A 26679-nucleotide genomic window follows, 5' to 3' on the forward strand; every position below is an offset into this window, starting at 1 on the left:
GTCGAGGTGGTAATGTTGCCTAACTTCACCACCTGGGGGCAGCCCGTCAGGAAGTCCAGGTTCCAATTGCATAGGGAGGAGTTCAGTCCCAGGGCCGTGAGCTTAGAAGGCGCTATGTTATTGAAGGCTGAGCTGTATTCAATGAATAGCATCCTCACATATGCATTCCTTTTGTCCAAGTGGGTGAGGGCAGTGTGCAAGTGCAATGGCAATTGCGTCGTCTGTGGATCGGTCAGGGCGGTAGGCAAAACTTTCTTACGTCCTTCGTGGAGACCGTAATTAAGTAGCCCTCATTGCCCTCAGGGGTTCTCCTCGGCAGCTCAGTCGTTGTGCTTGAAGCGTGAGAAAAAGGTGTTTAGCTCATACGGTAGGGCGGTGTTGATGTGTGCTAATGTGGCTGGCTTTCTTTTTGTAATCCGTGATTGCTCCTCTACTTTGCCCCTGTACTTGCGTTTCACCATCTTGATCGATGTGTAGGTTCAGCAACAGACTAATGAATACACACCTGGGTAGAACCATTCACATGATAACAGCTTAATTTCCTGTAGTTAATAAAATAAACCCCATCTACAAAACCATTCACATTTTATTATTTATAAAACACCTAAAAAGAGTCCAACAAATCAGCTTAATAATTATTTCTCGCTTAAAAAGGATGTTCTGCAATGGTTCCACCTTTGATGAGGAGGATGTATCCCTTTTCCCCCATACAATCAACACCACAGACGACTCCAGTCAGTGATACAAAAATAAAGTATTCTATGAACTACATACCGATATCTGTAACATGTAACAGTAATTGTTGTTAAGTGATAATACTAATTAATTCCGGGAGAAATACCAGGGTTGAAGAGGAGTACTCACTAAACATGTGACTGTATATAGACTGTTGAAGTGGTTTCATCATTGTGATCACCAGTATTGCCCCCTCACTCTGAGACCTTAATACATTTGGTCCATTTTGGTCTCGCAGTCCCAACAGTGGGGTGTGTCCAACTATCTACCAATCATCTGCCCAGCACAGTGGCCAGGAGGGCCATGCGGATGTACATGCCGTTCTCAGCCTGCCGGAAGTAGGCAGCACGAGGATCAGTGTCCACCTCCGCACTGCAAGAGAGAAAGTCAACATGAAAACAAATCATCCCGCTTAAGACTGCGAACATTAGTGAATCAAAGGAAGTATAATGAAGAGAGATCCGTTGTAATCTAGGGGAACATCCGTACCTGATCTCATTGACTCTCGGTAGAGGATGCATCACCACCATCTTCTTCTTCGCTCCAGTCATGATGTGTGGGGTGAGGATGAACTGACCGAAGCACTGCAGGAAAAAAAAACAAGGGTCCTTTAGCACTGATCAAACACTAATGCCTCACAGGTTAGTGAAACCCCATCCCATCTCCTTACCGCTTTGTACTCTTCCTCTGAGGAAAATCTCTCCTTCTGAATCCTGGTCATGTAGAGGACGTCAGTGTCAGGCAGGGCCTCCTCGATGCTCTCAAACTCTTCCTGCAGTCACAAGAACATACAGTAGTTTAGTGCTTTATGTAGTGCATTCAATGTGTGAAGTACACCTACATACCAGCAGCAGTGCCATTGAGATTTAGATACAAAGCCATCAGCTTTACTACAAAAAAACCCATGTGATCCACCCACCTGCTTGATGCCTTTGGAGGCCACAAAGTCAATGATCTCGGAGGGCATGTGGAGATTCTTTGGGGCGACGTAGCGCAGAGTGATCCTGTACTGGGTGAGCAGCCTGGCCAAGGAATGCACTGTGCGGCCATGCTTCAGGTCCCCTACCATGGTGATCTACAAACATCGAGAGAGACAAGAGTCAGGACACCTGGATGAAGCCTGGAGGGCCATTGGCTATGTTAACTTAAAAAAGGCAGGCTGCCATCACAACATACACAGTCAGGTTCCAGATCTTACAGCTTTCTGTTTGCATTACCGTAAAAAAAAATAAAAAAAATACTGCGCTGTTTACACTTCTAAATTGGTATTAGCACTAGTACTGCTGCGAAGACATGACCATCATCCCTGAAGGGGAGATGGGTGTGTTGAGGTCTCACCGTCATGCCGTTGACCGTACCCAGCTCCTCTCTGATGGTGAACACATCCAGCAGGGCCTGAGTGGGGTGCTCCCCGACCCCGTCCCCAGCGTTGATGACTGGCTTCCGGCAGTGCCTCGCTGCAGCCTACAGGTGGAAATAAACGTACTTGCTCGGCTGTATCCGACACATCTTCTCACTCAAACTGACAACAAGGTTTGCGGTCAGTGTTTAGGTGGTAGCACCTCTTTTTCAAAGTGTTCTCTCAGAATATCTTGCCTTAATGAACATGACAAGTTTTCAAGTGAAGTTGTAAGGCGGCGTATCGACACCGGTGCTCACCTCCACGGCTCCTGGCGTGGGGTGTCGTAGCACCAGGACGTCAGCGTAGCAGCTCATGGTCTGGACCGAGTCCGCCAGAGACTCGCCCTTCTGCGACGAGGAGGTGGCCTCGCAGAAATGGACCACGGAGCCACCCAGACGCTGCATTGCCGCCGCAAACGAACTACTGGTGCGCGTGCTGACCTCGTAGAACATGGACGCCATCACCTTACCCTGAGAGAGTAACACACAGGGGTCTAAGACAAAGAATACAGACTAGCGTACACCAGATCCATCTTTGAGCACAGCATTCAGGCATTTCAGGGCACACAGCATTTCTACACTGAACACAAATATAAACACAACATGCAAAGTGTTGTTCCCATGTTTCATGAGCTGAAACAAAAAAGGCCAGAAATGTTCCATACACACAAAGCTTATTTCTCTCAAAGTTCATGCACAAAATGTGTTTACATCCCTGTTGGTGAGCATTTCTCCTTTTCCAAGATAATCCATCCACCTGACAGGTATGGCATATCAAGAAGCTGAATAAAAAGCATGTTCATTACACGGGTGCACCTTGTGCTGGGGACAATAAAAGGCCACTTTAAAAATGTGCAGTTTTGTCATGTCTCAAGTTGAGGGAGCGTGCAATTGGTATGACGACTGCAGGAACTTCCACCAGAGCTGTTGCCAGAGAATTTAATGTCAATTTCTCTACTATAAGCCACCTCCAACGCCATTTTAGAGAATTGGGCAGCAACGTCAAATCGGCCTCACAACCGCAGACCACGTGTAACCACGCCAGCCCAGGACCTCCACATCCGGCTTCTTCACCTGCCTATGCCCTCCCAGGCCCACCCATGTCTGCACCCCTGTCCAGTCATGTGAAATCCATAGATTAGGGCCTAATGAACTGATTTAAATTGACTGATTTCCTTATAACTCAGTAAAATCTGAAAATGTTGCATGTTGCGTTTATAAACTCAGCAAAAAAAGAAATGCCCTCTCACTGTCAACTGCGTTTATTTTCAGCAAACTTAACATGTGTAATTATTTGTATGAACATAACAAGATTCAACAACTGAGACATAAACTGAACAAGTTCCACAGACATGTGACTAACAGAAATTGAATAATGTGTCCCTGAACAAAGAGGGGGTCAAAATCAAAAGTAACAGTCAGTATCTGGTGTGGCCACCAACTGCATTAAGTACTGCAGTGCATCTCCTCTTCATGGACTGTACCAGATTTGCCAGTTCTTGCTGTCAGATGGTACCCCACTCTTCCACCAAGGCACCTGCAAGTTCCTGGACATTTCTGGGGGGAATGGCCCTAGCCCTCACCCAGGTCCCAGACGTGCTCAATGGGATTGAGATCCGGGCTCTTCGCTGGCCATGGCAGAACACTGACATTCCCGTCTTGCAGGAAATCACACACAGAATGAGCAGTATTGCTGGTGGCATTGTCATGCTGGAGGGTCATGTCAGGATGAACCTGCAGGAAGGGTACCACATGAGGGAGGAGGATGTCTTCCCTGTAACGCGCAGCGTTGAGATTGCCTGCAATGACAACAAGCTCAGTCCGATGATGCTGTGACACACCGCCCCAGACCATGACGGACCCTCCACCTCGATCCCGCTCCAGAGTACAGGCCTCTGTGTAACGCTCATTCCTTCGACGATAAGCGCGAATCCGACCATCACCCCTGGTGAGACAAAACCGCGACTCGTTAGCGAAGAGCACTTTTTTTTTCGCCAGTCCTGTCTGGTCTAGTGACGGTGGGTTTGTGACCATAGGCGACGTTGTTGCCGGTGATGTCTGGTGAGGACCTGCCTTACAACAGGCCTACAAGCCCTCAGTCCAGCCTCTCTCAGCCTATTGCGGACAGTCTGAGCACTGATGGAGGGATTGTGCGTTCCTGGTGTAACTCGGGCAGCTGTTGTTGCCATCCTGTACTTCTCCCGCAGGTGTGATGTTTGGATGTACCGATCCTGTGCAGGTGTTGTTACACGTGGTCTGCCACTACGAGGACGATCAGCTGTCCGTCCAGTCTCCCTGTAGCGCTGTCTTAGGAGTCTCACAGTACGGACAATGCAACTTATTGCCCTGGCCACATCCACATCCGCAATCGTCATACCTCCTTGCAGCATGCATAAGGCACGTTCACGGAGATGAGCAGGGACCCTGGGCATCTTTCTTTTGGTGTTTTTCAGAGTCAGTAGAGAGGCCTCTTAGTGTCCTAAGTTTCCATAACTGTGACCTTAATTGCCTACCGTCTGTAAGCTGTTAGTGTCTTAACGACCGTTCCACAGGTGCATGTTCATTAATTGTTTATGGTTCATTGAACAAGCATGGGAAACAGTGTTTAAACCATTTACAATGAAGATCTGTGAAGTTATTTGGATTTTTACGAATTATCTTTGAAAGACAGGGTCCTGAAAAAGGGCTATTTCTTTTTTTGCTGATATATATATATATATATATATATATATCCCCCCGAATATATTCTTACAACTGAGATTTACTAACAGCGGCACACCTTGAGACATTCAGATAGCTCGTTTTATGAGGTCTTTAGGCATAGATGCACACAGGTGGCAGGTGTTGCTTGTATTCCATTCTGGATCAGGTGATGTCATCAACTCCTATGTGAGTAATCATTTCCGGGAGTTGTTTTGTTGTCATTTTATACAACACACCTGCTCCTGTACGTTTAAGCTGAAGGACTATGCTGCCTCCGGAAGTCCTGCAGATTACTCAAACCCTGGGTGACTCAACACTGGGCTTAATGGAACAGCCTGACCGGCTACTCTGAAATGAGCTTCTCTCCTGCAATTTATACTGTGACAAATCACAGAAATACTCACACGGTTGTTCTTTAGATTAATCAGAGTTTTAAACAAAAAGGAAAGAATTCTTACCTTCAGGATGTCAAGGCTTCTCTCTTTCTGAACCATCAGGCGAAGAGTATGGGCCACGTTAAACATGTGAGAGATCTGAAATAAAGAGTTACAAGAAAAAAAACAAATATTTTACAAAAAAAATTAAAAAAAATTAATACAAAAATAATAATAAATATATAGAAATAAGTTTCCATAACTGTGACCTTAATTGCGTACCGTATGTATGTATGTATGTATGTATGTATGTATGTATGTATGTATGTATGTATGTATGTATGTATGTATGTATGTATGTATGTATGTATATATATATATATATATATATATAAAAAAGTTATTTAGTAAATAATGTCCCTGGCTATGTGTGTAAAGCAGCGTTTCCCAGCCCTGGTCCTCCAGTACCCCCCAACAGTATAGTTTTGTTGTAGCCCTTAACAAACCCCTCCAACTCATTGAGGGCTTGATGATTAGTTGACAAGTTGAATCAGGTTACAGTAAAAAGGTGTACTGTTGGGAGTACTTGAGGACCAGGGTTGGGAAACACTGGTGTAGAGTACCTGTTCCTTGCTGAACTGCCTGACAGAGAGGACGTGTTGTCCCACTAGGGGGTGGAGCAGCGGGGAGGTCTGGAGGTGGGCCAGGGGCTGCCCTGCCGCTGCCTCAGCCCGGGGGGACAGGATCCTGGCCAGGGGAGGGGGATGGCTGTAACTGTCCCCAGCTGCAGGGGCCATCTCTGGGGACAGAGGAACACCAAATGCTTCAAATACCACAGGAAAAAAATAGAACACGTGTTAATATGAATTGTTTTAGCAAAGTCTCTTAAAAGGATGGCAGTCTTTTCTATTTCCTGAGGATGAAACACGACAAACACCTGAAAAGCACTGATTATTACACCGTATTTCAACGCGTTTTCTTTCAAAGCGATCCAAGCACTAGGAAAGCAGTCGGCTCAGAGCAAAGCGACATGGGTAGTGCAGCAACTAATGAGAAGGAACGGAATTGCAACCTTTTTCTAGCATCTCTACAACCAAGTATTCCATGACACACAGGTATTCAAAGCAGCTGCCAGTATAACTCCATTGAAATGGTCTGCCAGAATATTACGCCAAACAGCCTGAACGACAGCAGAGCAGGAAATGTATTATGCGTAACAGCTGAGCTACGTCAAGCTTCAAACCTTCTCTGAAACCTTCTTCAAATGCTCTTCTTAATGCTCTCGCCCTTGAATCTTCAGCTGCTTAGAATTTCATGACAAAACGTTAGAACACAAGTGTTAGAGATGATACAAAACTGTGGTATTTAGACAATACTACAGCAATTAGCCAGTGTACTGACATATTCAAAGCTAACGTCAGTGGGTTATAAATACGTTTGAGATTGATACGGCACTGAGTATCATTTCATCAATCCATTGTTTCTTACAAAGACAGTTCATCTTAATAAATGTGAGAATCAAAACAACTTACATCATTGATTTCACATTGATGTGGGGCTGTGATCGTACAGTCTTAGTAATGGGTGAAGAGTATAGCAAATGGCCAACCAAAACAAAAAGGCTTTTATAGTTCCTTCATTCCTGTCTCAACAATACACTTGTATCCATCGATAAAGCACAGTCCCAGGTCTTTAGCATCAGAGTGAGCTATAGGTGGAGCACTAGATTTAGACATTTCATTTAATCAGCAAATGTACTCAGCCAATCAAATCGGTCATGATGACCATGCAGCCTACGGTAGAGACAGTGGAATCACTCGTTATACGAACTTCGCTTTCTCAAACGCCTCATATACAGTGTGCTTAAAGAAAAATCACATGATCAGTGGGTTCATGATATAGACTAAAAGGTTTACCAATGACATCCAAGTGCCATTTTGTGTGCATCGTCCTAAAACCTGTAAATGGACAGTGAATATACCATTTATTGAAACGGACATTCACACAGCACTTTGCCACCACAAGCAAGAGCTCGGTTAGGCAAGAGAAAACATTGAGGCTGTAGTACCTGGGGGCATGCCTGGGTCGGAGGACCTGTGAACGCGAGGCGGGAGCATGTAGCGGCCGTCCCCAGCGGAACGGCGAGGACTCTGGGCGCATGTACGGATGACCTCACACGGAGGGGTCAGCCGGGGGTGCTCTGGGGTCTGCCACACACACAAAAGACACACAACAGCCTTAGTGCCACGGACAATGCTTGCTACTATGCTACATAAGCACATATTACTGTATCCGCACACTAACGTGACTGGGCGGAGCTGAAAGGGGTGGGACTGTACCTTTGGGACTTCTTTCACTGGCTCAGGGGGCTGGATGAGGTGGAGGGGTGCAGGCCAAGTCTTCACATCCTCCCCATAGCCAGGAGGGACCAGCACCTGTCCGTCGATGTAGGCCACCTCTCCTCTGAGCACCACTCTGCGGACCTTGCCCTTCACCTTCATGCCTTCAAAGGGCGTCCACTTGGACTTGGTGAACTGCATGTGTTTGGGGATAACCCACTCCTGCTCCAGGTCCACCTGGTGGGAGACAGCAGGTGTAGAATGTTCTTGAAAAGCCAAAACATTGATCATCTTTTCAATCCCTCTTTGTATTTCAACGTGGAAACCCAAGGACATAAATCCTCGCCATGTTGCCCATTTTACATGGTTAAAAACTGTCATTGGCGTGTGCCTACCTCTACATAGGTGTTGTCCTGTGCGGGAAGGGAGAAAATTTTGCGGGGGTTGTCGTACAGGCGCTTGATGATATCGTCGATGGTGAGGCGCCCATCGCTGACGGCGGTGAGGAGAAGGGGCAGCATGGTCTCAAGGCCGGGGTAACCTGGGGGGGGCTTCTCTGAGTTCTTCTCCTCCACTGAATGGGGGGCTGTGAGTTAGCCAAAACACACAGAAATATCACAACTGTTGTATGGCAACACTCATCTTCTAACTGTGTGATAAAAAAACAAGTAGGGGTTAATGGAGACCTCACTATTAGGTCTTCACGATATGGACAAAAATAAAACAAATCTAAATATATATATATTTTACTTGCGTTACAGATCAAAACATCAGGAATCATAGAAATTATATGGTTGTAATAAAGTAAGAACTTGGAATACAGTGCTGTTTGGCAAGACAACACTTTTTTTTTTAAAGCCAGGTAGGAGTGTTGGTCAGTGTTTCCCAGGGGACCCAAATAACAGTTGAATAGATGTTACATTGACAAAGATTTTAGAATATACTTATTCTATTCCTCTGATTCAGAACATGCCGCTGCACAAGCATGTTGATCTACACCACTAGTAGTAGCTGCCTGTATTAGGGCTAACGTTTGCTAGACACATTTGCCCTAGCACAGTACATTTTAGCTAGCTTATTAGCGATTAGTATTAGCAGCTAACAAAAACATTTTTGGCACCGCAGGAGGCAGGTAGCCCCTTAATTGGGGAGGACGGCTCATTAATAGCTAGAACGGAATAGAACACGAACACATGGTTTCCATGTGTTTGACTCCATTCCAGCCATTATTATGAGCCGTCCTCCCCTCAGCAGCCTCCTGTGGTAGGTACATGAGCAGCTTGCCCAGACTAACTAGTGTTTTGCAGAGAGATAAATAGCTACACAAACTAATAGTATAATACCGAAAACATGTGGATTTATATAAAGAAGCAAAGTGAAAAGCAGCATTGTTCTTTTTTGGTTAAATATTTTGACTGCATGAATTGACTTAGCTAGAGCAGCCTGCAGACTAGAGTGAATCTAATAGTAGGCACCAACTCCACCAAGGTCCGTTGAACAAAGCCTATGGAAAAATGTATGGAGGAACTGTGCTGCCTGCTTGAGTAATAGGGGGCGGGGCTTGGTGTTTGTAGACAGAAGGCGCAGGGCAGAAGATATGACAAACGGAGTAAACTATAAATATGGATTTATGGTGTAGCCCTACTCACCGTGGTCGGTTGCGAAGCAGTCAATGATGTCCAGGTGTTCCCAGAGGGCCTCCATGTCCTCCCGGGTGCCCAGCATGGGGCGGACCTGTGCCCGGCCGCCCCCGATGTCCACCACGTTCTCCTCACACAGGAAGAGGTGGTGGGGCGCTACCTCACACGTCACCTGGATGCCCTTCTGCTTGGCTGCGCGGATGATCAGGATCTGGGGGAAGGGAAGGGTGGAATAGATGCCAATTCATTACATACTAGAGAACATGGTTCTTTCTTTATCTTATGTGTGTTCTGATGTGTTGGCCTTAAAATGAATCACTTCAAATGACACATAGCTCATTTGTTAGATCGTTCTTTCCTCTAGCTACAGGTGTATGTTCTTGCAGTTTATCTTAATGAAAGCAATCAGTGAGGACTCCTTCCAAAAAAAACACACAACTACGAGGTTTCTGCGTGCCTCGATTGACACCTCATTCACTCTGGAGACAACGAACGGGCAACACATCAAGGCAAAACAGTGCTATATATCTGTATGTGATGTTCCAGGCGGCCATCTTACCTCCTCCTTCTTGGCCACATGGCAGATATGAACAGCTCTCTGGTACAGCTGGGCCACCATCAAGACGGCTGCCACAGTCTGCTTCTCTGCGTGTGCCACGATTGGCAGGTGCTTGGGCCACTTCTCAAAGTGCTAGTTCACGCAAAGAGAAAGCGCAACTGGTCAGCTCAAACAGATCAATGTGAACGACCCATCAACGACCTCATTCAGTCGATACCTACCTCCATCCACATTGAGACGTTGTCCATCTTCAGAGTGGAGTAGGTGTCGTTCAGATACATCTTCAGCCCAGCGGCGGAGTTAGCGATGGAGGACAAGATGGTGGAGTTGTCTGAAGCCGCTCCGACGTAAAGGGCATAGTCACACCGACACCCTGCCTTGGCAAGCTGAGACGACAGGGACAAAACAGAGGAACAGCTCACGAGTAAACCGTCAGGTACTGATTTGGCCCATTTTATAAATAGGCATCATTTAAGGTTTTGGAACAGACTAATTTCAAATATCCAGTGGTAAATGTCTTAATGACTATCCTCTCATTACCTTCTGGACCATGGCGAAGGAGCTGGGGTCGATTATGGCAGGTGCCGTGTTGGGCATGGCACACACCATGGTGACGCCCCCTGCCAGGGCAGCCGCTGTGCCCGAGGAGAAATCCTCCTTGTGGGTGGCACCCGGCTCCCGCAGGTGGACGTGCACATCTATCAGACCTGGCACCGGGGACAGGGGGAGGGGACTCGATGAGTACTGTTCAGAAACACTGCAGTTCCACAGGTTGACTGAAGGAGCTATCATGTATTGTCCAAATACAGGAAGAACACAAGGTGCTTATATTTGAAATGAACAGACTTTACTTTTTAGCACAGCCCAAGCCTTACTGCTTACCAGGCAGGCGAATCAACTTCTGTGACGTCATACAGTCCACGTGAGTCTTGACAGGCGGGAAGCCGCCAACCAGACGCAGCGCCTACAATTACAGGAGCACGTGCTTCAGTCAGGACAGTCAACAATCTATGTAGAATCAACACAGCTACGTCAAACATCAGCAGTGGCTAACATCCCATCTAACATCCCATCCCATCATCTAACTAACCTACCTGGACAAACAGCTTGGTGCACTTGATGTCAATGATGAGGGGCACGGAGTAGTCGATGGCCATGCGGCGGGTGCGGTAACCCTTGGTGACGAAGGAGGAAAGGCGTCGGCCTCCGGAGTTCCTCATGGAGAGGTTGATGACCATGTCAAAGTGGTGGTCCTCTAGGTATTCCAAGATGTTCCTCTGCTTGTCCTTGTTGGGGCAGTCGCTCTCCTCCTCCCCAAATGGCCAGTCCACCGCCATCACCTGAAAGAGACCGAACAAAACAATTCGGTAAAATTCAGGAAGTAAATTGAAAGTAACGTTGTGAATTGAAAATTGCTCATTCTGGGATCCTGTTGAGAAGAGCCCACTCATCCTAGATGTGATGTACCTTGACTCCATGCTCAGTGTAGAAGTCAGCAGTCCCCAGACTGGCATACAGGTCATAGCCCAGACTCTCCAGCGCCTGAACAGTAGGCAGCAGCTCACTCTTGTTCTGCAAAGATTCAATTAATATTTATGTACCGCTGGCCTCGCGAAATGAATTTCCATGAAAACGTTTAGCTCATTGTATTATAGTCAGTCTAGTGTACCTTGTAACTGCCAATGGACAGCAGAATGTTCTTCTTGGGGATCTTGAAGCCTGTGCTGAGCATGGCCTTCAGATAGGCCTCGTATCTGTTCTCGCCAAAGCAGGCCACCTCCCCAGTACTGGTCATCTCTACCCCCAGCACCACATCAGCCCCGGCCAGACGAGAGAACGAGAACTGGGGGACCTAAGAGATAACATATCCAAGTTGGTGTATGATCGGTGAAACAATAATTCAACTGGAGTATTTTACAGTTGTGGACTCCTCAGTTGGGTTACCTTGACGCCCACGATGCCCACTCCTTTCATCAGGCCCACGGGCTCCATCTTCTCTCCCATGATGACGCGCGTTGCCAGGGCGACCAGATCCACTCCCAGAGTCTTTGAGACGAATGGGAAGGAGCGGGAGACTCGGACGTTGCACTCGATCACCTTCAGCTGGTCATCCTGTCCAGAAAACACATTTGTTGCAATTAAAGGCAACCGGACAGCCATTGGAAATCCCACAGGGAACAGAAACCCACTTGTATGGTTGTGGGTTATTATCTGTTTGGCATGTTATTGGTTGTCAACCGCTGATTTGAAACTCCAAAAACCAAAAAAATGTCCTTTAGACTTTACCTTAGCGATGAGTTGCAGGTTAAAGGGCCCGGTGACCTGCAGTTCCTGTCCGATTGCATGGACGATCATCTTGATACGCTCCATGGTCTTCTGGTTGATGTCCTGGGGGGGCGTGACCAGGGTGGCGTCCCCAGAGTGCACCCCGGCGTTCTCCACATGCTCCGATACGGCGATGGCCATCACCACGCCGTCGCACGCCACCGCGTCCACGTCTATTTCCTGGAACAAAGAGAGACGCCAGTCAGGTCCAGACTATAGTTGACTGAAGGAGCTATCATGATATTTAAAAAAGGGATAGTTCACCTTTTTTTTTTTGCAAATTGAAAATAAGTGAATTATCCCTTTAAAATGACAAAGCAGTAAGGCATTTCAATCTAAGTAGTAAAGAATTTCCCAAGACGTACCTTGGCCTCCTGGATGAACTTTGAGATGACCACGGGGTATTCCTTGGACACGGCCACAGCGCTGCTGAGGTACTTCTCCAGGTCGCTGTCTGTGTACGCCACGTTCATGGCCGCTCCACTCAGCACGTAGGAGGGACGCACCAGGCAGGGGTAGCCCGCAGTCTCACAGAACTTCATGGCTGACTGGTGAGGAGAGGAGGATACAATATAACATACTGTGCCTTCAGAAAGTATTCACACCCCTTGACTATTGCCACATTTTGTTGTGTTAGAGCCTGAATTTAAAATTGATTAAATGTAGCTTTTGTGTCACTGGCCTACACACACACACAATGTCAGAGTGGAATTATGTTTAGACATTTTTACAAATTAATAAAAATGCAAATCTGAAACGTCTCGAGGCAATCAGTACTCAACCCCTTTGTCATGGCAAGCCTAAATAGGTTTAGGAGATAAAAACTATTGCTTAACTCTGTCACATAATATGCTGCATGGACTCACTCTGTATGTAATAAGTGTTTAACATGATTTTTAAATGACTACCTCATCTCTGTACCCCACACATACAATTATCTGTAAGGTCCCTAAGTCGAGCAGTGAATTTAAAACACAGATTCAACCACAAAGACCAGGGAGGTTTTCCAATGTCTCGCAAAGGGCAGAGAAAAAACTGACTCTGAATATCCCTTTGAGCACGGTTAAGTTATTACACTTTGGATGGTGTATCAATACACCCAGTCACTATAAAGATAGTTGCCGGAGAGGAAGGAAACCGCTCAGGGATTTCACATTGAGGCCAATGGTGACTTTAAAACAGTTACACAGTTTAATGGCTGTGATAGTTATCATCTTCTCACGATGGATCAACAACACTGTAGTTCCTCCACAATACTAACCTAAATGACAGAATGAAAAGAAGAAAGCATGTACAGATTTTTTAAATATTCCATAACATGCATCCTGCTTACAATAAGGCACTGAAGTAAAACTGCAAAAAATGTGGCACGAAAAAAACCTCAGTTCTGAAAACGAAGCATTATGTTTGGGGCTAATCCAACAACACATTACAGAGTACCACTCTTCATATTTTCAAGCATGATGGTGGCTGCATCATGTTATGGGTATGCTTGTCATCAGCAAGGACTAGGGAGTTTTGTAGGATAAAATAAAATATATGTTTTTTACTAAATATACAATAAAGCCAAGCACAGGCAAAATCCTAGAAGAAAATCTGGTCCAGTCTGCTTTCCAACAGACACTGAGGAGACAAATTCAACTTTCAGGAGGACAATAAGCTAAAACACAAGACCAAATATACACGGGGCTTGCTTACCAAGACGACATTGAATGTTCCTGAGTGGCCTAGTTATGGTTTTGACTTAAAAATCGGCTTAAGTCTATGGCAGGACTTGAAAATGGCTGTCTAGCAATGACCAACAACCAGCTGACAGAGCTTGAAGAATTTAAAAAATAATAATGTGCAAATTTTGTATAATCCAGGTGTGCAAAGCTTTTAAAGACACACAGCTGTAATCGCTGCCAAATGTGATTCTAACATGTATTGACTCAGGGGTGTGAATACTTATGTAAATGAGATATTTCTGTATTTCATTTTCAATACATTTGCAAACATTCCTAAAAACATTTTTACTTTGTCGTAATGGGATATTGTGTCACAATTTCTATCCAACTTGAGATTGACTCATCTGCAACCAAGACCTATAACCTCTTCATTACTGTTTTGAAATTCAAAATGGATTAGAAGCCCTGTTCTGTGCTGACCTCAATCTCAGTGAGTTCCTTCCACAGGGGCTGGCTGATGCCGATGGTGTCCAGCATGCGGGAGAACTTAAACCTGTTCTCAGCAGAGTCGATGAACTCCGGGGAGGTGCCCAATATACGACACTGCTGCCTGTGGAGGGACATGGCGATGTTGTTGGGCAGCTGGCCCCCCATGGACAAGATCACTCCCTCTGGGTTCTCCATCTCATAGATGTCCATCACAACCTGGAGGAGGGGAGCAGACAATGGAGCTTTATGGTTATGGAAACATACCATGCATGAAACAGGGTTTGATGGCGAGGTGTTGAGGCCCTTTGCTCAGGTGATAAAAGCATTAGATCAAGTAAGTTCGGACCTTTGAATGTTGATTATTGTATGACAAAAAAACTACAAAATAAAAATGTTTGAAAGAGAGTTGGGACTAAGCCATCAGTCGAGCACCCTTACCTCGAAGGAGATCTCGTCGAAGTAGAGACGGTCACACATGTCGTAGTCTGTGCTGACAGTCTCTGGGTTATAGTTCACCATGATGGTTTTATAGCCCATCTAAAGAAAAATCATCAAAACATGACAATATCAGCTTTTGTTCAACATTCTTCTAATAAATGAGAGCTATTGTGCACAAAGCAGAAATCGACTTACCTTCCTGAGTTCCATGATGCAGCCCACAGCGCACCAGTCAAACTCCACACTGCTGCCGATGCGGTAAACCCCAGAGCCGATGACTATGACATGGGGATCTCCAAAGACCAGGTCGCTTTCCGTACCGTTATAGGTCAGGTACAGGTAGTTGGTGTGGGCGGGCCACTCCGCCGCCACAGTGTCGATCTGCTTCACCACAGGCAGGATGCTCCAATCACGACGCATCTTCCTCACCGCCAGCTCCGTACTGGAGAGAGACATAGGTTTAAAGGTCAGAGTTCAGACAAGTTTATTTTAAAAACAGACATTTCAAACCAAGTTTTTTTGTTGTTGCCCTCACTGCTCTGAGGAACTGAACCCAGAGACACAAAACATAACCCAGACAGACTGCGTCCCATTCCGACTCGTCATCGTATCAATGAAGAATCTCTCATTTATTTTGTATGTTTTTCATGTACCAGCCTCAACTTTTAATGAGGTTTTGAAACGTGAACAATAGGCTACCATTCTCAGGAGTATCACAGTACTGTACCTCTGCACAGCCAGGGCGATCTGTTTGTCTGAGAAGCCCAGCTGCTTGGCTTTCCTCATCACCTCCAGAGGCATGGCGCTCTCGTCCTGGTTGTACGACTCCAGCACCTTCTCATGGTCCGCGATGTTCTTCATTTTGTGGAGGAACCAGCGGTCGATCTTGGTTAGGTCGTAAAGGCGGTCCACTGTATAGCCTGCCCTGAGAGCAGCCGCCAGAACAAAGATACGTTTGTCTGTTGGGGTCTGCAGCTCCTGTAAGACCACAGAACAGTTCACATAAAATGCAGCAAAGAGGAAAAAGACAGGTAAAAAAAATAAAAAAAGGTGAGTGAGCTTACCTCGTCAGACACTGGTTTGATGGTGTGGTCAAAGCCCACACAGTTCTCATCCACCATCCGCAGAGCCTTCTGGAAGGCTTCCTCAAAGCTGCGGCCGATGGCCATCACCTCTCCTACAAAAGGTCACAGACAAAAACTGTGTTAACCAACTCCTTTGTGTGAACTTGCAATGCAACCCAAGTGGTGGTAGCATCATCTGTCCCCACAGACAGCAGGCAGATAGAGCACTCTGCTGCTCCCAAACTAGATCATTAATAAAAAAGTGCTTGTCCTCTTACCTACGCTCTTCATAGAGCTACCTATCTTGGTGCTGACGCGCAGAAACTTGCTGAGATCCCAGCGAGGGACCTTCACCACACAGTAGTCCAGACTGGGCTCAAAGTTAGCCGTGGTCTGGTTGGTCACAGAGTTCCTGTACAATAACAAACATTACCTGTTAGAACCGTGGTATTAGTAGATCAGTGTCAAAATGCAATTCTTAACCTGACATCAGGCCACAAAACGTGAATAAACTCACTTGAGGACAGGTAGTGGGATGCCCAATCCCAGCTTGGCAGCCACGTAGGCCAGGGGATATCCTGTAGCTTTACTGGCTAGAGCTGAGCTCCGAGACAGACGGGCATTCACCTCAATGATGTAGTACTGCAGCACAAAAACACTGATTTAGATTGCAATACAGTAGAAACATTTTAAAGTATCAGAACACATTCAGCGTTTCCTCCCAAAGATTTTTTCAGCCGTGACAAAGTTAGGGGGGTGGGGGGGCGTAGGCAATGGCGTGGTTTTAGAGGCCCTTCTCTTGGCTGCAGAGACAAAATGTTGGTGTTTTAAATCTAATTTCCTGGAATTCTAAACATTTTGTCATGGGGCAAAAATACAATTTTACTGTTTTAAAGCATGTTTCCTGCAATTCTACACATTTTGCCATGCTTAAGCTGTGTTCTTATGCTATCTGAGTGACTCAATTATAACAAAAATCAAATGGGGGCCCCTTGCCATGACATTTTAGATTCTCCCTGACTGTCTAGCTTTTATTTAGGTGATAAGTTCTCAAAGATGATCTTGTTTAAAAATATATAGCTCCATTATCTTTTCTACATACTTTATATCTGGTTTTAGTCGTTTAAGTTCACATTGAAAACATTTAACCATCCCGAAATATACATTTTCTTTGCAGTGGACACAATTTATGGGAAACACTGATGTTTCGGAGGGTTAACACTAGTATAAACGATCACAATGTCAGTATGGACCATTACCTGCTCAGACTCAGGGTTGAGGGCGTACTGGATGTTACACTCTCCCACGATGCCTAGGTGTCTGATGACCTTGATGGCGGTGTTCCTCAACATGTTGTACTCATAGTCGTTGAGCGTCTGACTGGGCGCCACCACGATGGACTCCCCAGTGTGGATACCCAGAGGGTCAATGTTCTCCATGTTACATACCTACAGGATAGAAAACACTCAACACTTTAATCACATTCTTGCTTTTTCAACTTGCTTGATAAAGGAAGCTTCACGTTTAAACAAATAATGACGTATAAACTCTAAAGATGAGCCGTAACAGTCAAATGCATAATAAAATTGGAAAACAAACGTATAGTAACAAATATACAGGTAACTGCCAAAATAACAGAAACACTGGAGTGAATGAGGGATACAAAGTATATTAAAAAGCTGGTGCAATTAAGATCCCATCATGCTTAGGGTCATGTATAAAAAATGCTGGACAGGCCATTTCTTTGGGCTACCATGGCTATGCCCCGATAGGATGACATTGCCCCCATCCACAGGGAACGAGTGGTCACCGAATGGTTTGTTGAGCATGAAAACGATGTAAACCATATGCCATGGCTGTTTCAGTCACCAGATCTCAACCCAATTGAACACTTACGGGAGATTCTGGATTGGCGCCTGAGACAGTGTTTTCCACATCCATCAACAAAACACCAGATTATGGAATTTCTTGTGGGAGAATGGTGTCGCATCCCTCCAATAGAGTTCCAATCTATGCAAAGGCCTATTGAAGCCGTTCTGGCTATTAAGACACTTTATGTTGGCGTTTCCTTTATTTTGGCAGTTACCTGTACATAGTACTTACATAGTAACAAATATATGCATAGTGATGTCCCTCTACTTACAGTGATACAGTTGTCGTAGGCGTCTCTGACCACCTCATACTCAATCTCTTTCCAGCCCTTCAGGGACTTGTCCACTAGGACCTGGGAAGTGTGGGCGAAGGCAGATGTCACCAGGGAGGTCAACTCCTCCCTGTTGTTGGCAAAGCCAGAGCCCAGTCCGCCCAGGGCAAAGGCCGAGCGCACCAGGACAGGGTAGCCAATACGCTCTGCAGCCGCCACCGCCTAGGACACACAGAAAAGACCAGAACACATCAAAATACACATCAAAAAGCAAAAGCCCACAACAGTCAAACAGATTAACAGGCTGATTCCAATCAACGTACAAGTGACAATCGGTATGGGTCAATGTGTGTGTGAGAAGGAGTGTGTGTGACATTTGTCCCAAGCCCTTCTCCTTACCTGCTCCACAGACACAGCAGCCTCGCTGGGCGCCACGTGTTCATTGATCTCCTCCATCTTCTCCACAAAGATCTTCCTGTCCTCAGTCATCTCGATGGAAGCCACCGGCGTCCCCAGCACGCGCACCGCATACTTCTTCAGGACTCCCCTCTTGGTCAGCTGCACCCCGCAGTTCAGAGCAGTCTGCCCCCCGAAGGTCAGGAGGACCCCGTCTGGACGCTCATTCTTTATCACCTGGACAGGCGAAATAGGGCAGAGGGTCAGATCTCACTCATTGAATGAATATCACCCGTAGGTCAACCATGCGCCTTACTGATCTTCTATCAGTTCTGAGTACCTGAGAGATGTAATACACATGCTTTGCTTGTTGAGCACTGATCAGAAATCAGTGACTGGAGGATGGCGCAGGGAGCAGTGGACATTCCATTAGCACCTCCTTCCTTACCTGAGTGACATACTCCGCGGTGAGAGGAAGGAAGTAAACCTTGTCAGCAAGACCCTTGGAGGTTTGCACCGTGGCGATGTTGGGGTTGATGAGCACAGTCTGAATGTTCTCCTCCTTCAATGCTTTTATGGCCTTGGGGGGGGGGGACATAGAAGTGTCTGATTAGTTCAAATACTCTTAAATGATACTGCTCCTGACACCTGCTGTTGGGTCTTCACTGGGGTTGGTACTGTGTCTCACCTGAGAGCCAGAGTAGTCAAACTCCCCAGCCTGTCCAATGGAGAGGCCTCCAGAACCCAGGATTAGGACTTTGCGTGGCCGAATAAAATCCTCCGGATTGGTAGATCCAGGATAGGTCAGGTGCTCTGTTAGTCTCTGCTTCACTAGAGGAAGGGAGAGGTGTTACTATACCCTAATGTGGAATACATATGTAAGAACAGTTGAGATGAACACGTCTTACCTGGTTTGCCACTCTTGCCCTCCTTGTGGTCTCTGACTGTGTCCAGAAACACATCAAACAGACTGACCAGGTCAGTGGGGCCTGCCATGTGCTCTGGGTGGAACTGGACACTGGAATGACATGGGTAAAGCAATATCTGGTTTTCAACTTCCTGTATCTTGGATGGTCCTTTTGAGGTCTACCATCTTTTCCAATTAAAGGCCTAGTGCAGTCAATTCTGTTTTCCTGTGTTTTGTATCATATTGTATAACAGCTGATGAAAACACTGTAAAAGCGTGAAAACATTTGATCAGTGTTATTTCCTGATAGTTGCTGGTTGAAAATACAATATACACAGGACCTTCTAATCAAGAGGTTTGCATTGGCAGGAGTTTCGGCTTTCCACGGTGACTTCACCATGCGGTAAAATGGTTAATGGTCCAATAACAAAAAGAGTTCCAAACCTCTCTGCCAGATAGTCTGGGAGGGGAAAACTGTCTTAGCGAAATTCTTGCTTGAGAAAGTTTGTCTCAAAAGCTATTTTTGCCCATTTTAATATACTGCTCAAAAAAATAAAGGGAACACTTAAACAACACATCCTAGATCTGAATGAAATAAATAATCTTATTAAATACTTTTTTCTTTACATAGTTGAATGTGCTGACAACAAAATCACACAAAAATAAATCAATGGAAATCCAATTTATTAACCCATGGAGGTCTGGATTTGGAGTCACACCCAAAATTAAAGTGGAAAACCACACTACAGGCTGATCCAACTTTGATGTAATGTCCTTAAAACAAGTCAAAATTAGGCTCAGTAGTGTGTGTGGCCTCCACGTGCCTGTATGACCTCCCTACAACGCCTGGGCATGCTCCTGATGAGGTGGCAGATGGTCTCCTGAGGGATCTCCTCCCAGACCTGGACTAAAGCATCCGCCAACTCCTGGACAGTCTGTGGTGCAACGTGGTGTTGGTGGATGGAGCGAGACATGATGTCCCAGATGTGCTCAATTGGATTCAGGTCTGGGGAACGGGCGGGCCAGTCCATAGCATCAATGCCTTCCTCTTGCAGGAACTGCTGACACACTCCAGCCACATGAGGTCTAGCATTGTCTTGCATTAGGAGGAACCCAGGGCCAACCGCACCAGCATATGGTCTCACAAGGGGTCTGAGGATCTCATCTCGGTACCTAATGGCAGTCAGGCTACCTCTGGCTAGCACATGGAGGGCTGTGCGGCCCCCCAAAGAAATGCCACCCCACACCATGACTGACCCACCGCCAAACCGGTCATGCTGGAGGGTGTTGCAGGCAGCAGAACGTTCTCCACGGCGTCTCCAGACTTTGTCACGTCTGTCACGTGCTCAGTGTGAACCTGCTTTCATCTGTGAAGAGCACAGGGCGCCAGTGGTGAATTTGCCAATCTTGGTGTTCTCTGGCAAATGCCAAACGTCCGGCACGGTGTTGGGCTGTAAGCTCAACCCCCACCTGTGGACGTCGGGCCCTCATACCACCCTCATGGAGTCTGTTTCTGACCATTTGAGCAGACACATGCACATTTGTGGCCTGCTGGAGGTCATTTTGCAGGGCTCTGGCAGTGCTTCTCCTGCTCCTCCTTGCACAAAGGCGGAGGTAGCGGTCCTGCTGCTGGGTTGTTGCCCTCCTACGGCCTCCTCCACGTCTCCTGATGTACTGGCCTGTCTCCTGGTAGCGCCTCCATGCTCTGGACACTACGCTGACAGACACAGCAAACCTTCTTGCCACAGCTCGCGTTGATGTGCCATCCTGGATGAGCTGCACTACCTGAGCCACTTGTGTGGGTTGTAGACTCCGTCTCATGCTACCACTAGAGTGAAAGCACTGCCAGCATTCAAAAGTGACCAAAACATCAGCCAGGAAGCATAGGAACTGAGAAGTGGTCTGTGGTCCCCACCTGCAGAACCACTCCTTTATTGGGGGTGTCTTGCTAATTGCCTATAATTTCCACCTGTTGTCTATTTCATTTGCACAACAGCATGTGAAATTTATTGTCAATCAGTGTTGCTTCCTAAGTGGACAGTTTGATTTCACAGAAGTGTGATTGACTTGGAGTTACATTGTGTTGTTTAAGTGTTCCCTTTATTTTTTTGAGCAGTGTATATTTAAAGTGTTACCCAGAAATGTTTTGATGTAAAAAATGGCTGCATTGGGCCTTCAAACAAGTTGAAAGGCTGGAAGCAGCGCATGAGTTCCCATTGGTTGATGGTACCTGAATAGGTGTTTGGTGTTGTGCACGATGCCCTCACTGGTCTGGTCATTGGCGTTGGTGAAGAGCACGTCCCAGCCCAGTGGCAGGGTCAGGGGATCCACAGCAAAGCCATGGTTCTGAGATGTGATGAAACAGCGATCTGTGCCCTTGTGGATACAGGGCTGGTTATGGCCACGGTTCCCATACCTGAAACAGACAAGTGTTTTTAGTCAAATTCTATTCTTCAATGGTTGAGCTCTATTCCAGATGCAGATTCATAGTGCTCCTGCAGAATCCTTACTTGACACCTGCACAGTGTAAAGGTCTTGCTTTAAACCCTCTAAACTGTTCTGCTTTCCACTGACTGACTGCATGGCATTCCAGAGGGACAAAAGGAAGCTGGCATCTCATCTGGCCTTGAGACTAACGGAATGCTAACAAAGTAACAATCCCAGGAGTCTTACCAAAAACAAACCAGGCCTTTCCAGCACCCTAGCAATGCACTAGGCTATGTCCAAACTGCTGCGCTAAGAAGAAAAGCTCATTTCACACCAGAACACTCCCATAAAAATAAAGAGGGGCCTGGGAAGAACTGACATCTGAGGGAGGGGGCCAAACAATAACACAAACAGTCAGCACCACTGGCTTTGTCCTCTTTGAAACCAAACAAAGACAGTAAGCAGAACTTAAGACCTGAGGAGGCAGAAAGAGAGAGTGACAAGTCAGGACAACCGTGTAGTGCCCTGTACTAACTTCATTTTGTAGGTTTTTGCCCCGATGGCGAGGGAGAGAAGCTGGTTGCCCAGGCAGATACCAAACACAGGCTTGGGGTTGTCCACACACACCACCTTCCTCACGTTGTTTATGGTCTCCTTACAGAACTGGGGGTCCCCAGGGCCGTTGCTGATGAACAGCCCATCAAAATCTGAAAAGGACCACAACTTTGTCAGCATAGCCAAAATAAATATTATAATACAAACCATTTCACATACAATAGAACTTCATGACATCATGGCTGGAACTAACTTTGCAGGTCAGATGCGCCAAGGTAAAGATTAAGGCAGGGGAGAGATAAGAGGCAAAACAAGGGAACAGGGAGTCATCTCTGAATCGTATATGGAACCCAGTGCAGTAACTAGCTGTGACTAACCTGTGCTGTCCAGTGGGTGATCCCAGGGCACCACGGTGACACAGGCCCCTCTCTGACACAGGCAGCGGATCTGGTTGTACTTAATGCCACAGTCTACAGCTGTGATCCTGACAGCACCACTGGGGTTGAACACCCGGGGCTCCTGCTCAACACAGACAGAAAAGGTACTTACATCCTGAGAAGGATTAGGCATCTGCCTATCCACTGTGGTGAGATAGGCACTAACCCTAACCCCAACGACATGCAATGTGTTAAGCTACAGATTCAGTGTTATGCAATCCACACAAAACAATTGGCATTTGATTGAGGAGGTTTCAGGATCGTAACACTAGAAAAGCGTGACAAGGTCAAGCTTAAACATAGCAACGCCGTACCTTCATGGACACCTCCTTGACAAGGTTCCTCTGGTCAGGGTCGTCAAATGGAACGTGGGCCTCGGGCGTTCCGTCCACCACCAGCTTCCCCAGCATTGTACCCTTCTCACGGATCTTCTTGGTCAGACGACGGGTGTCAACTCCTACAGTGTCACAGCAAGCGCATTAACTGCAACCTCTATTGTAGAGGCTCTACTGTAGACAGCACATATCAAAACACATATTCAGACAACATTTGATACAGTACTAGGATGTTTAGAATGATAACTCTACTGACCCTCTAGACCGGGGATGCCCTGCTGTTTGAGCCACTGGTCCAGAGACATGGCTGAGCTCCAGTGGCTGGGGTTCTGGGAAACCTCTCCGACGATGAGGGCTGCAGCGTGGATCTTAGAAGACTCAAACCACTGGGGGGGAAAACAATAGAACATTACATTCAAACAGGTGCTTGGGGGTCAACGAGGGCAATATACTTTTCTCCACTCACTATTTCTGTTGGGACGCTTCTGTGAAACGCTGACTACATGCCAACTCCACCCACCTTGCTGAGTCCAAAGTCGCCCTCCTCATCCTGGGGTATACCATAGTTTCCCTGCAGAGGGTAGGTGAGGGTGAGGATCTGACACGTGTAGGACGGGTCAGTCAGGGCCTCTGGGTAGCCAACCATGCCTGTCTGGAACACTGGAAAACAATCATCAGGTCAACTTTTCAGTTTTCATTGCAAAGGGCAAATTAGTGAGAAGTACTTCAATTCAGATTTGGCACATTTTGAAAAAGGTGATGCAACTTGAACTTTGGAAATGTGCACTGTGCTCCATTTATTAGTACACGTGGATTGAAAGAAATAGACCTTACAATCTAAATTAATGCTAGCTACATCTCCATTACAATGTATGGGACACGGTACAGCGGTGGGCTCTCGAGTGGCGCAGTGGTCTAAGGCACTGCATCTCAGTGCAAGAGACTACCCTGGTTCGAATCTAGGCTGTATCACATACGGCCGTGATTGGGAGTCCCATAGGGGGGCACACAACTGGCCCAGCGCTGTCCACGTCTTGCCGGGTATGCCATCATTGTATTTGTTCTTAACTAACTTGCCTAGTTAAATAAAGGTTAAATAATACAAAATAAATAAACAGCAAGGACAATATAGGAGAAACATGTTCATAAGTTGTTCAAACTGACTGAAATTGAGATCTGATTAGGTTGAATACAGCTATGACCAGAAGTTACTTTTCGTAGCAGGTTAGGAGAATTAGGTTATGGTTAGGAACAGGGTTAGCTAAAATGCTTAGCGGAAATAAGGATAAATGAAGGGGTCAGAGGTTATGGGTCATACTACTACAGGGCACGCGCAACTTTGGGGGTTACATGCAGACCACTAGGCACACACCGGCAAGAGTGTTGGGTGAATAGAGCTGCGTTTGGCTATACAATTTGACTTTGTGGGTAACATATAGGTAGTTAACGTTACCCATTAGAATACCTGTATAAATTATAACATAACTACAGTAGACAGATGTTGCAATGCGATGGGCTAAATAGCTTTCTCCTCATAAAATACGACTTACCAACTTCACCAGACACTGACGCATTTGCCCCGAAAAGGCGGCCCTTGAACGTGGTCCCATCTTCTAAAATCAGGGTTGCCATTTTTTTAAATAAAATTGTCAATAGTGTAATTGTACAGAATCAACGCAGTCTTCGATTCGATTATGGGAAGCAGTACCAGCTTTTGTCTGATCGATGCTTCAGTTCCGCAATGCTTGCCCACGTGAAACACACGCTGGCCAGATGTTAATGAGGATGCGCGAGCAAAAATCTTGCTTGAAAAATGGCTAAGTTAAAAGGAAGACAAATTATTGTGTTGGTTTATTTGCAAACAAAATAAAGCGTCAAAAACGATATGGAGAAATGTTGTATGCCGAAAACTGAGCGCTAGACCCGCATGCCGCACTAACAGTGTGGAACTTTTCAGCGACCTCACCGTGTTTACATAGAACCCCACAGTGAAAACGTCATAATACCCATAAACCCTAGCGGTCAAACACGGAAATTGTTCCAATCGATTTTTCGTCATTCATTTCTAATTTATATATTCATTTATTTGTATTTTATTTTATTGCAACAGTAATAACAGTATTACATATCAATACATTTTTTCATTGTATTCACATCATTCATTTTTCCCATGGGGGATTTTAGAACCATGGAGAGAAAGAGAAGACACCTGTATAAGATCCAGGAAAGGGTGGGGACAGCGAGGTCCTCAGGCGCAATGAGAAGGGAGTAGTCACAAGTGTGGTAACATGGCTGAGACAGTATTTATTTATTTATTTCACCTTTATTTAACCAGGTAGGCTAGTTGAGAACATGTTCTGATTTGCAACTGCGACCTGACCAAGATAAAGCGTAGCAATTCGACACATACAACAACACAGTTACACATGGAATAAACAAAACATACAGTCAATAATACAGTAGAACAAAAGAAAACAAAAAGTCTATATACAGTGAGTGCAAATTAGGTAAGTTAAGGCAATAAATAGGCCATGGTGGCGAAGTAATTACAATATAGCAATTAAACACTGGAATGGTAGATGTGCAGAAGATGAATGTGCAAGGAGAGCTACTGGGGTGCAAAGGAGAAAGATAAATAAATACAGTATGGGGATGAGGTAGGTAGATAGATGGGCTGTTTACAGATGGGCTATGTACAGGTGCAGTGATCTGTGAGCTGCTCTGACAGCTGGTGCTTAAAGCTAGTGAGGGAGATATGAGTCTCCAGCTTCAGAGATTTTTGCAGTTCGTTCCAGTCATTGGCAGCAGAGAACTGGAAGGAAAGGCGGCCAAAGGAGGAATTGGCTTTGGGGGTGACCAGTGAGATATACCTGCTGGAGCGCGTGCTACGAGTGGGTGCTGCTATGGTGACCAGTGAGCTGAGATAAGGCGGGGCTTTACCTAGCAGAGACTTGTAGATAACCTGTAGCCAGTGGGTTTGGCGACGAGTATGAAGCGAGGGCCAACCAACGATAGCGTACAGGTCGCAATGGTGGGTAGTGTATGGGGCTTTGGTGACAAAACGGATGGCAGTGTGATAGACTGCATCCAGTTTGTTGAGTAGAGTGTTGGAGGCTATTTTATAGATGACATCACCGAAGTCGAGGATCGGTAGGATGGTCAGTTTTACGAGGGTGTGTTTGGCAGCATGAGTGAAGGATGCTTTGTTGCGATATAGGAAGCCGATTCTAGATTTAATTTTGGATTGGAGATGCTTAATGTGAGTCTGAAAGGAGAGTTTACAGTCTAACCAGACACCCAGGTATTTGTAGTTGTCCACGTATTCTAAGTCAGAGCCGTCCAGAGTAGTGATGCTGGACGGGCGAGCAGGTGCGGGCAGTGATCGATTGAATAGCATGCATTTAGTTTTACCTGCGTTTAAGAGCAGTTGGAGGCCATTGAAGCTCGTCTGGAGGTTAGTTAATTGAGGACAGACGTTCCGCTAGCGGGACCCCGTTCCGCCAGCGGGACCCCGTTCCGCCAGCGGGACCCCTAGCCAACAGCCAATGGGATAGCAGGGCGCGAAATACAAAACATCAAAAATCTAATAATTCAAATTTCTCAAACATATGACTATTTTACACCATTTTAAAGATACACTTTTCCTTAATGCAACCCCATTGTCCAATTTCAAAAAGGCTTTACAGCGAAAGCAAAACATTAGATTATGTTAGGACACCACCTAAACAAGAAAAGCCACACAGCC

General features: G+C 46.1%; 1 protein-coding gene across 3 annotated transcripts; it reads right to left on the reverse strand.

The window, feature by feature from the left end:
• Nucleotides 1-568: 568 nt before the first annotated feature.
• On the reverse strand, nucleotides 569-24925 carry cad (carbamoyl-phosphate synthetase 2, aspartate transcarbamylase, and dihydroorotase). 3 transcript variants are annotated; one of them, XM_014205279.2, is made up of 43 exons: nucleotides 24485-24925; nucleotides 23455-23594; nucleotides 23191-23320; nucleotides 22914-23056; nucleotides 22540-22681; nucleotides 22143-22314; nucleotides 21411-21596; nucleotides 19182-19291; nucleotides 18962-19104; nucleotides 18722-18853; nucleotides 18277-18510; nucleotides 17878-18099; nucleotides 16994-17182; nucleotides 16252-16376; nucleotides 16013-16146; nucleotides 15735-15847; nucleotides 15398-15648; nucleotides 14866-15112; nucleotides 14671-14769; nucleotides 14224-14448; nucleotides 12442-12624; nucleotides 12038-12256; nucleotides 11696-11863; nucleotides 11421-11603; nucleotides 11219-11323; nucleotides 10846-11091; nucleotides 10634-10715; nucleotides 10292-10458; nucleotides 9973-10137; nucleotides 9752-9883; nucleotides 9202-9403; nucleotides 7948-8138; nucleotides 7553-7789; nucleotides 7282-7420; nucleotides 6457-6513; nucleotides 5837-6012; nucleotides 5298-5372; nucleotides 2395-2607; nucleotides 2074-2199; nucleotides 1655-1810; nucleotides 1406-1507; nucleotides 1225-1319; nucleotides 569-1107 (listed from the first exon to the last, which is right to left on the reverse strand). In XM_014205279.2, the coding sequence occupies exons 1-43, from the start codon at nucleotides 24564-24566 to the stop codon at nucleotides 1008-1010; spliced, it is 6738 nt and encodes a 2245-aa protein (XP_014060754.1). In that variant the 5' UTR covers nucleotides 24567-24925; the 3' UTR covers nucleotides 569-1007. The 3 variants fall into 3 exon arrangements, with proteins under 3 accessions (XP_014060754.1, XP_014060753.1, XP_014060756.1); XM_014205278.2 differs by having other exon boundaries at nucleotides 6457-6516; XM_014205281.2 differs by lacking the exon at nucleotides 6457-6513.
• Nucleotides 24926-26679: the final 1754 nt, after the last annotated feature.

This window comes from Salmo salar, chromosome ssa06 (assembly GCF_905237065.1).
Source record: "Salmo salar chromosome ssa06, Ssal_v3.1, whole genome shotgun sequence".
NCBI lineage: Eukaryota > Metazoa > Chordata > Actinopteri > Salmoniformes > Salmonidae > Salmo > Salmo salar.

What these genes read in the sequence shown, in the direction of transcription:
- cad (XM_014205278.2), bottom strand. Translation starts at nt 24,566, where the DNA reads ATGGCAACCCTGATTTTAGAAGATGGGACCACGTTCAAGGGCCGCCTT. An exon ending in GTCAGTGTCTGGTGAAGTTG is followed by an intron (nt 23,595 to 24,484) that starts GTAAGTCGTATT and finishes ATTGTTTTCCAG; the next exon opens with TGTTCCAGACAGGCATGGTT. An exon ending in TGTCCATTGGCAGTTACAAG is followed by an intron (nt 11,324 to 11,420) that starts GTACACTAGACT and finishes GAATCTTTGCAG; the next exon opens with AACAAGAGTGAGCTGCTGCC.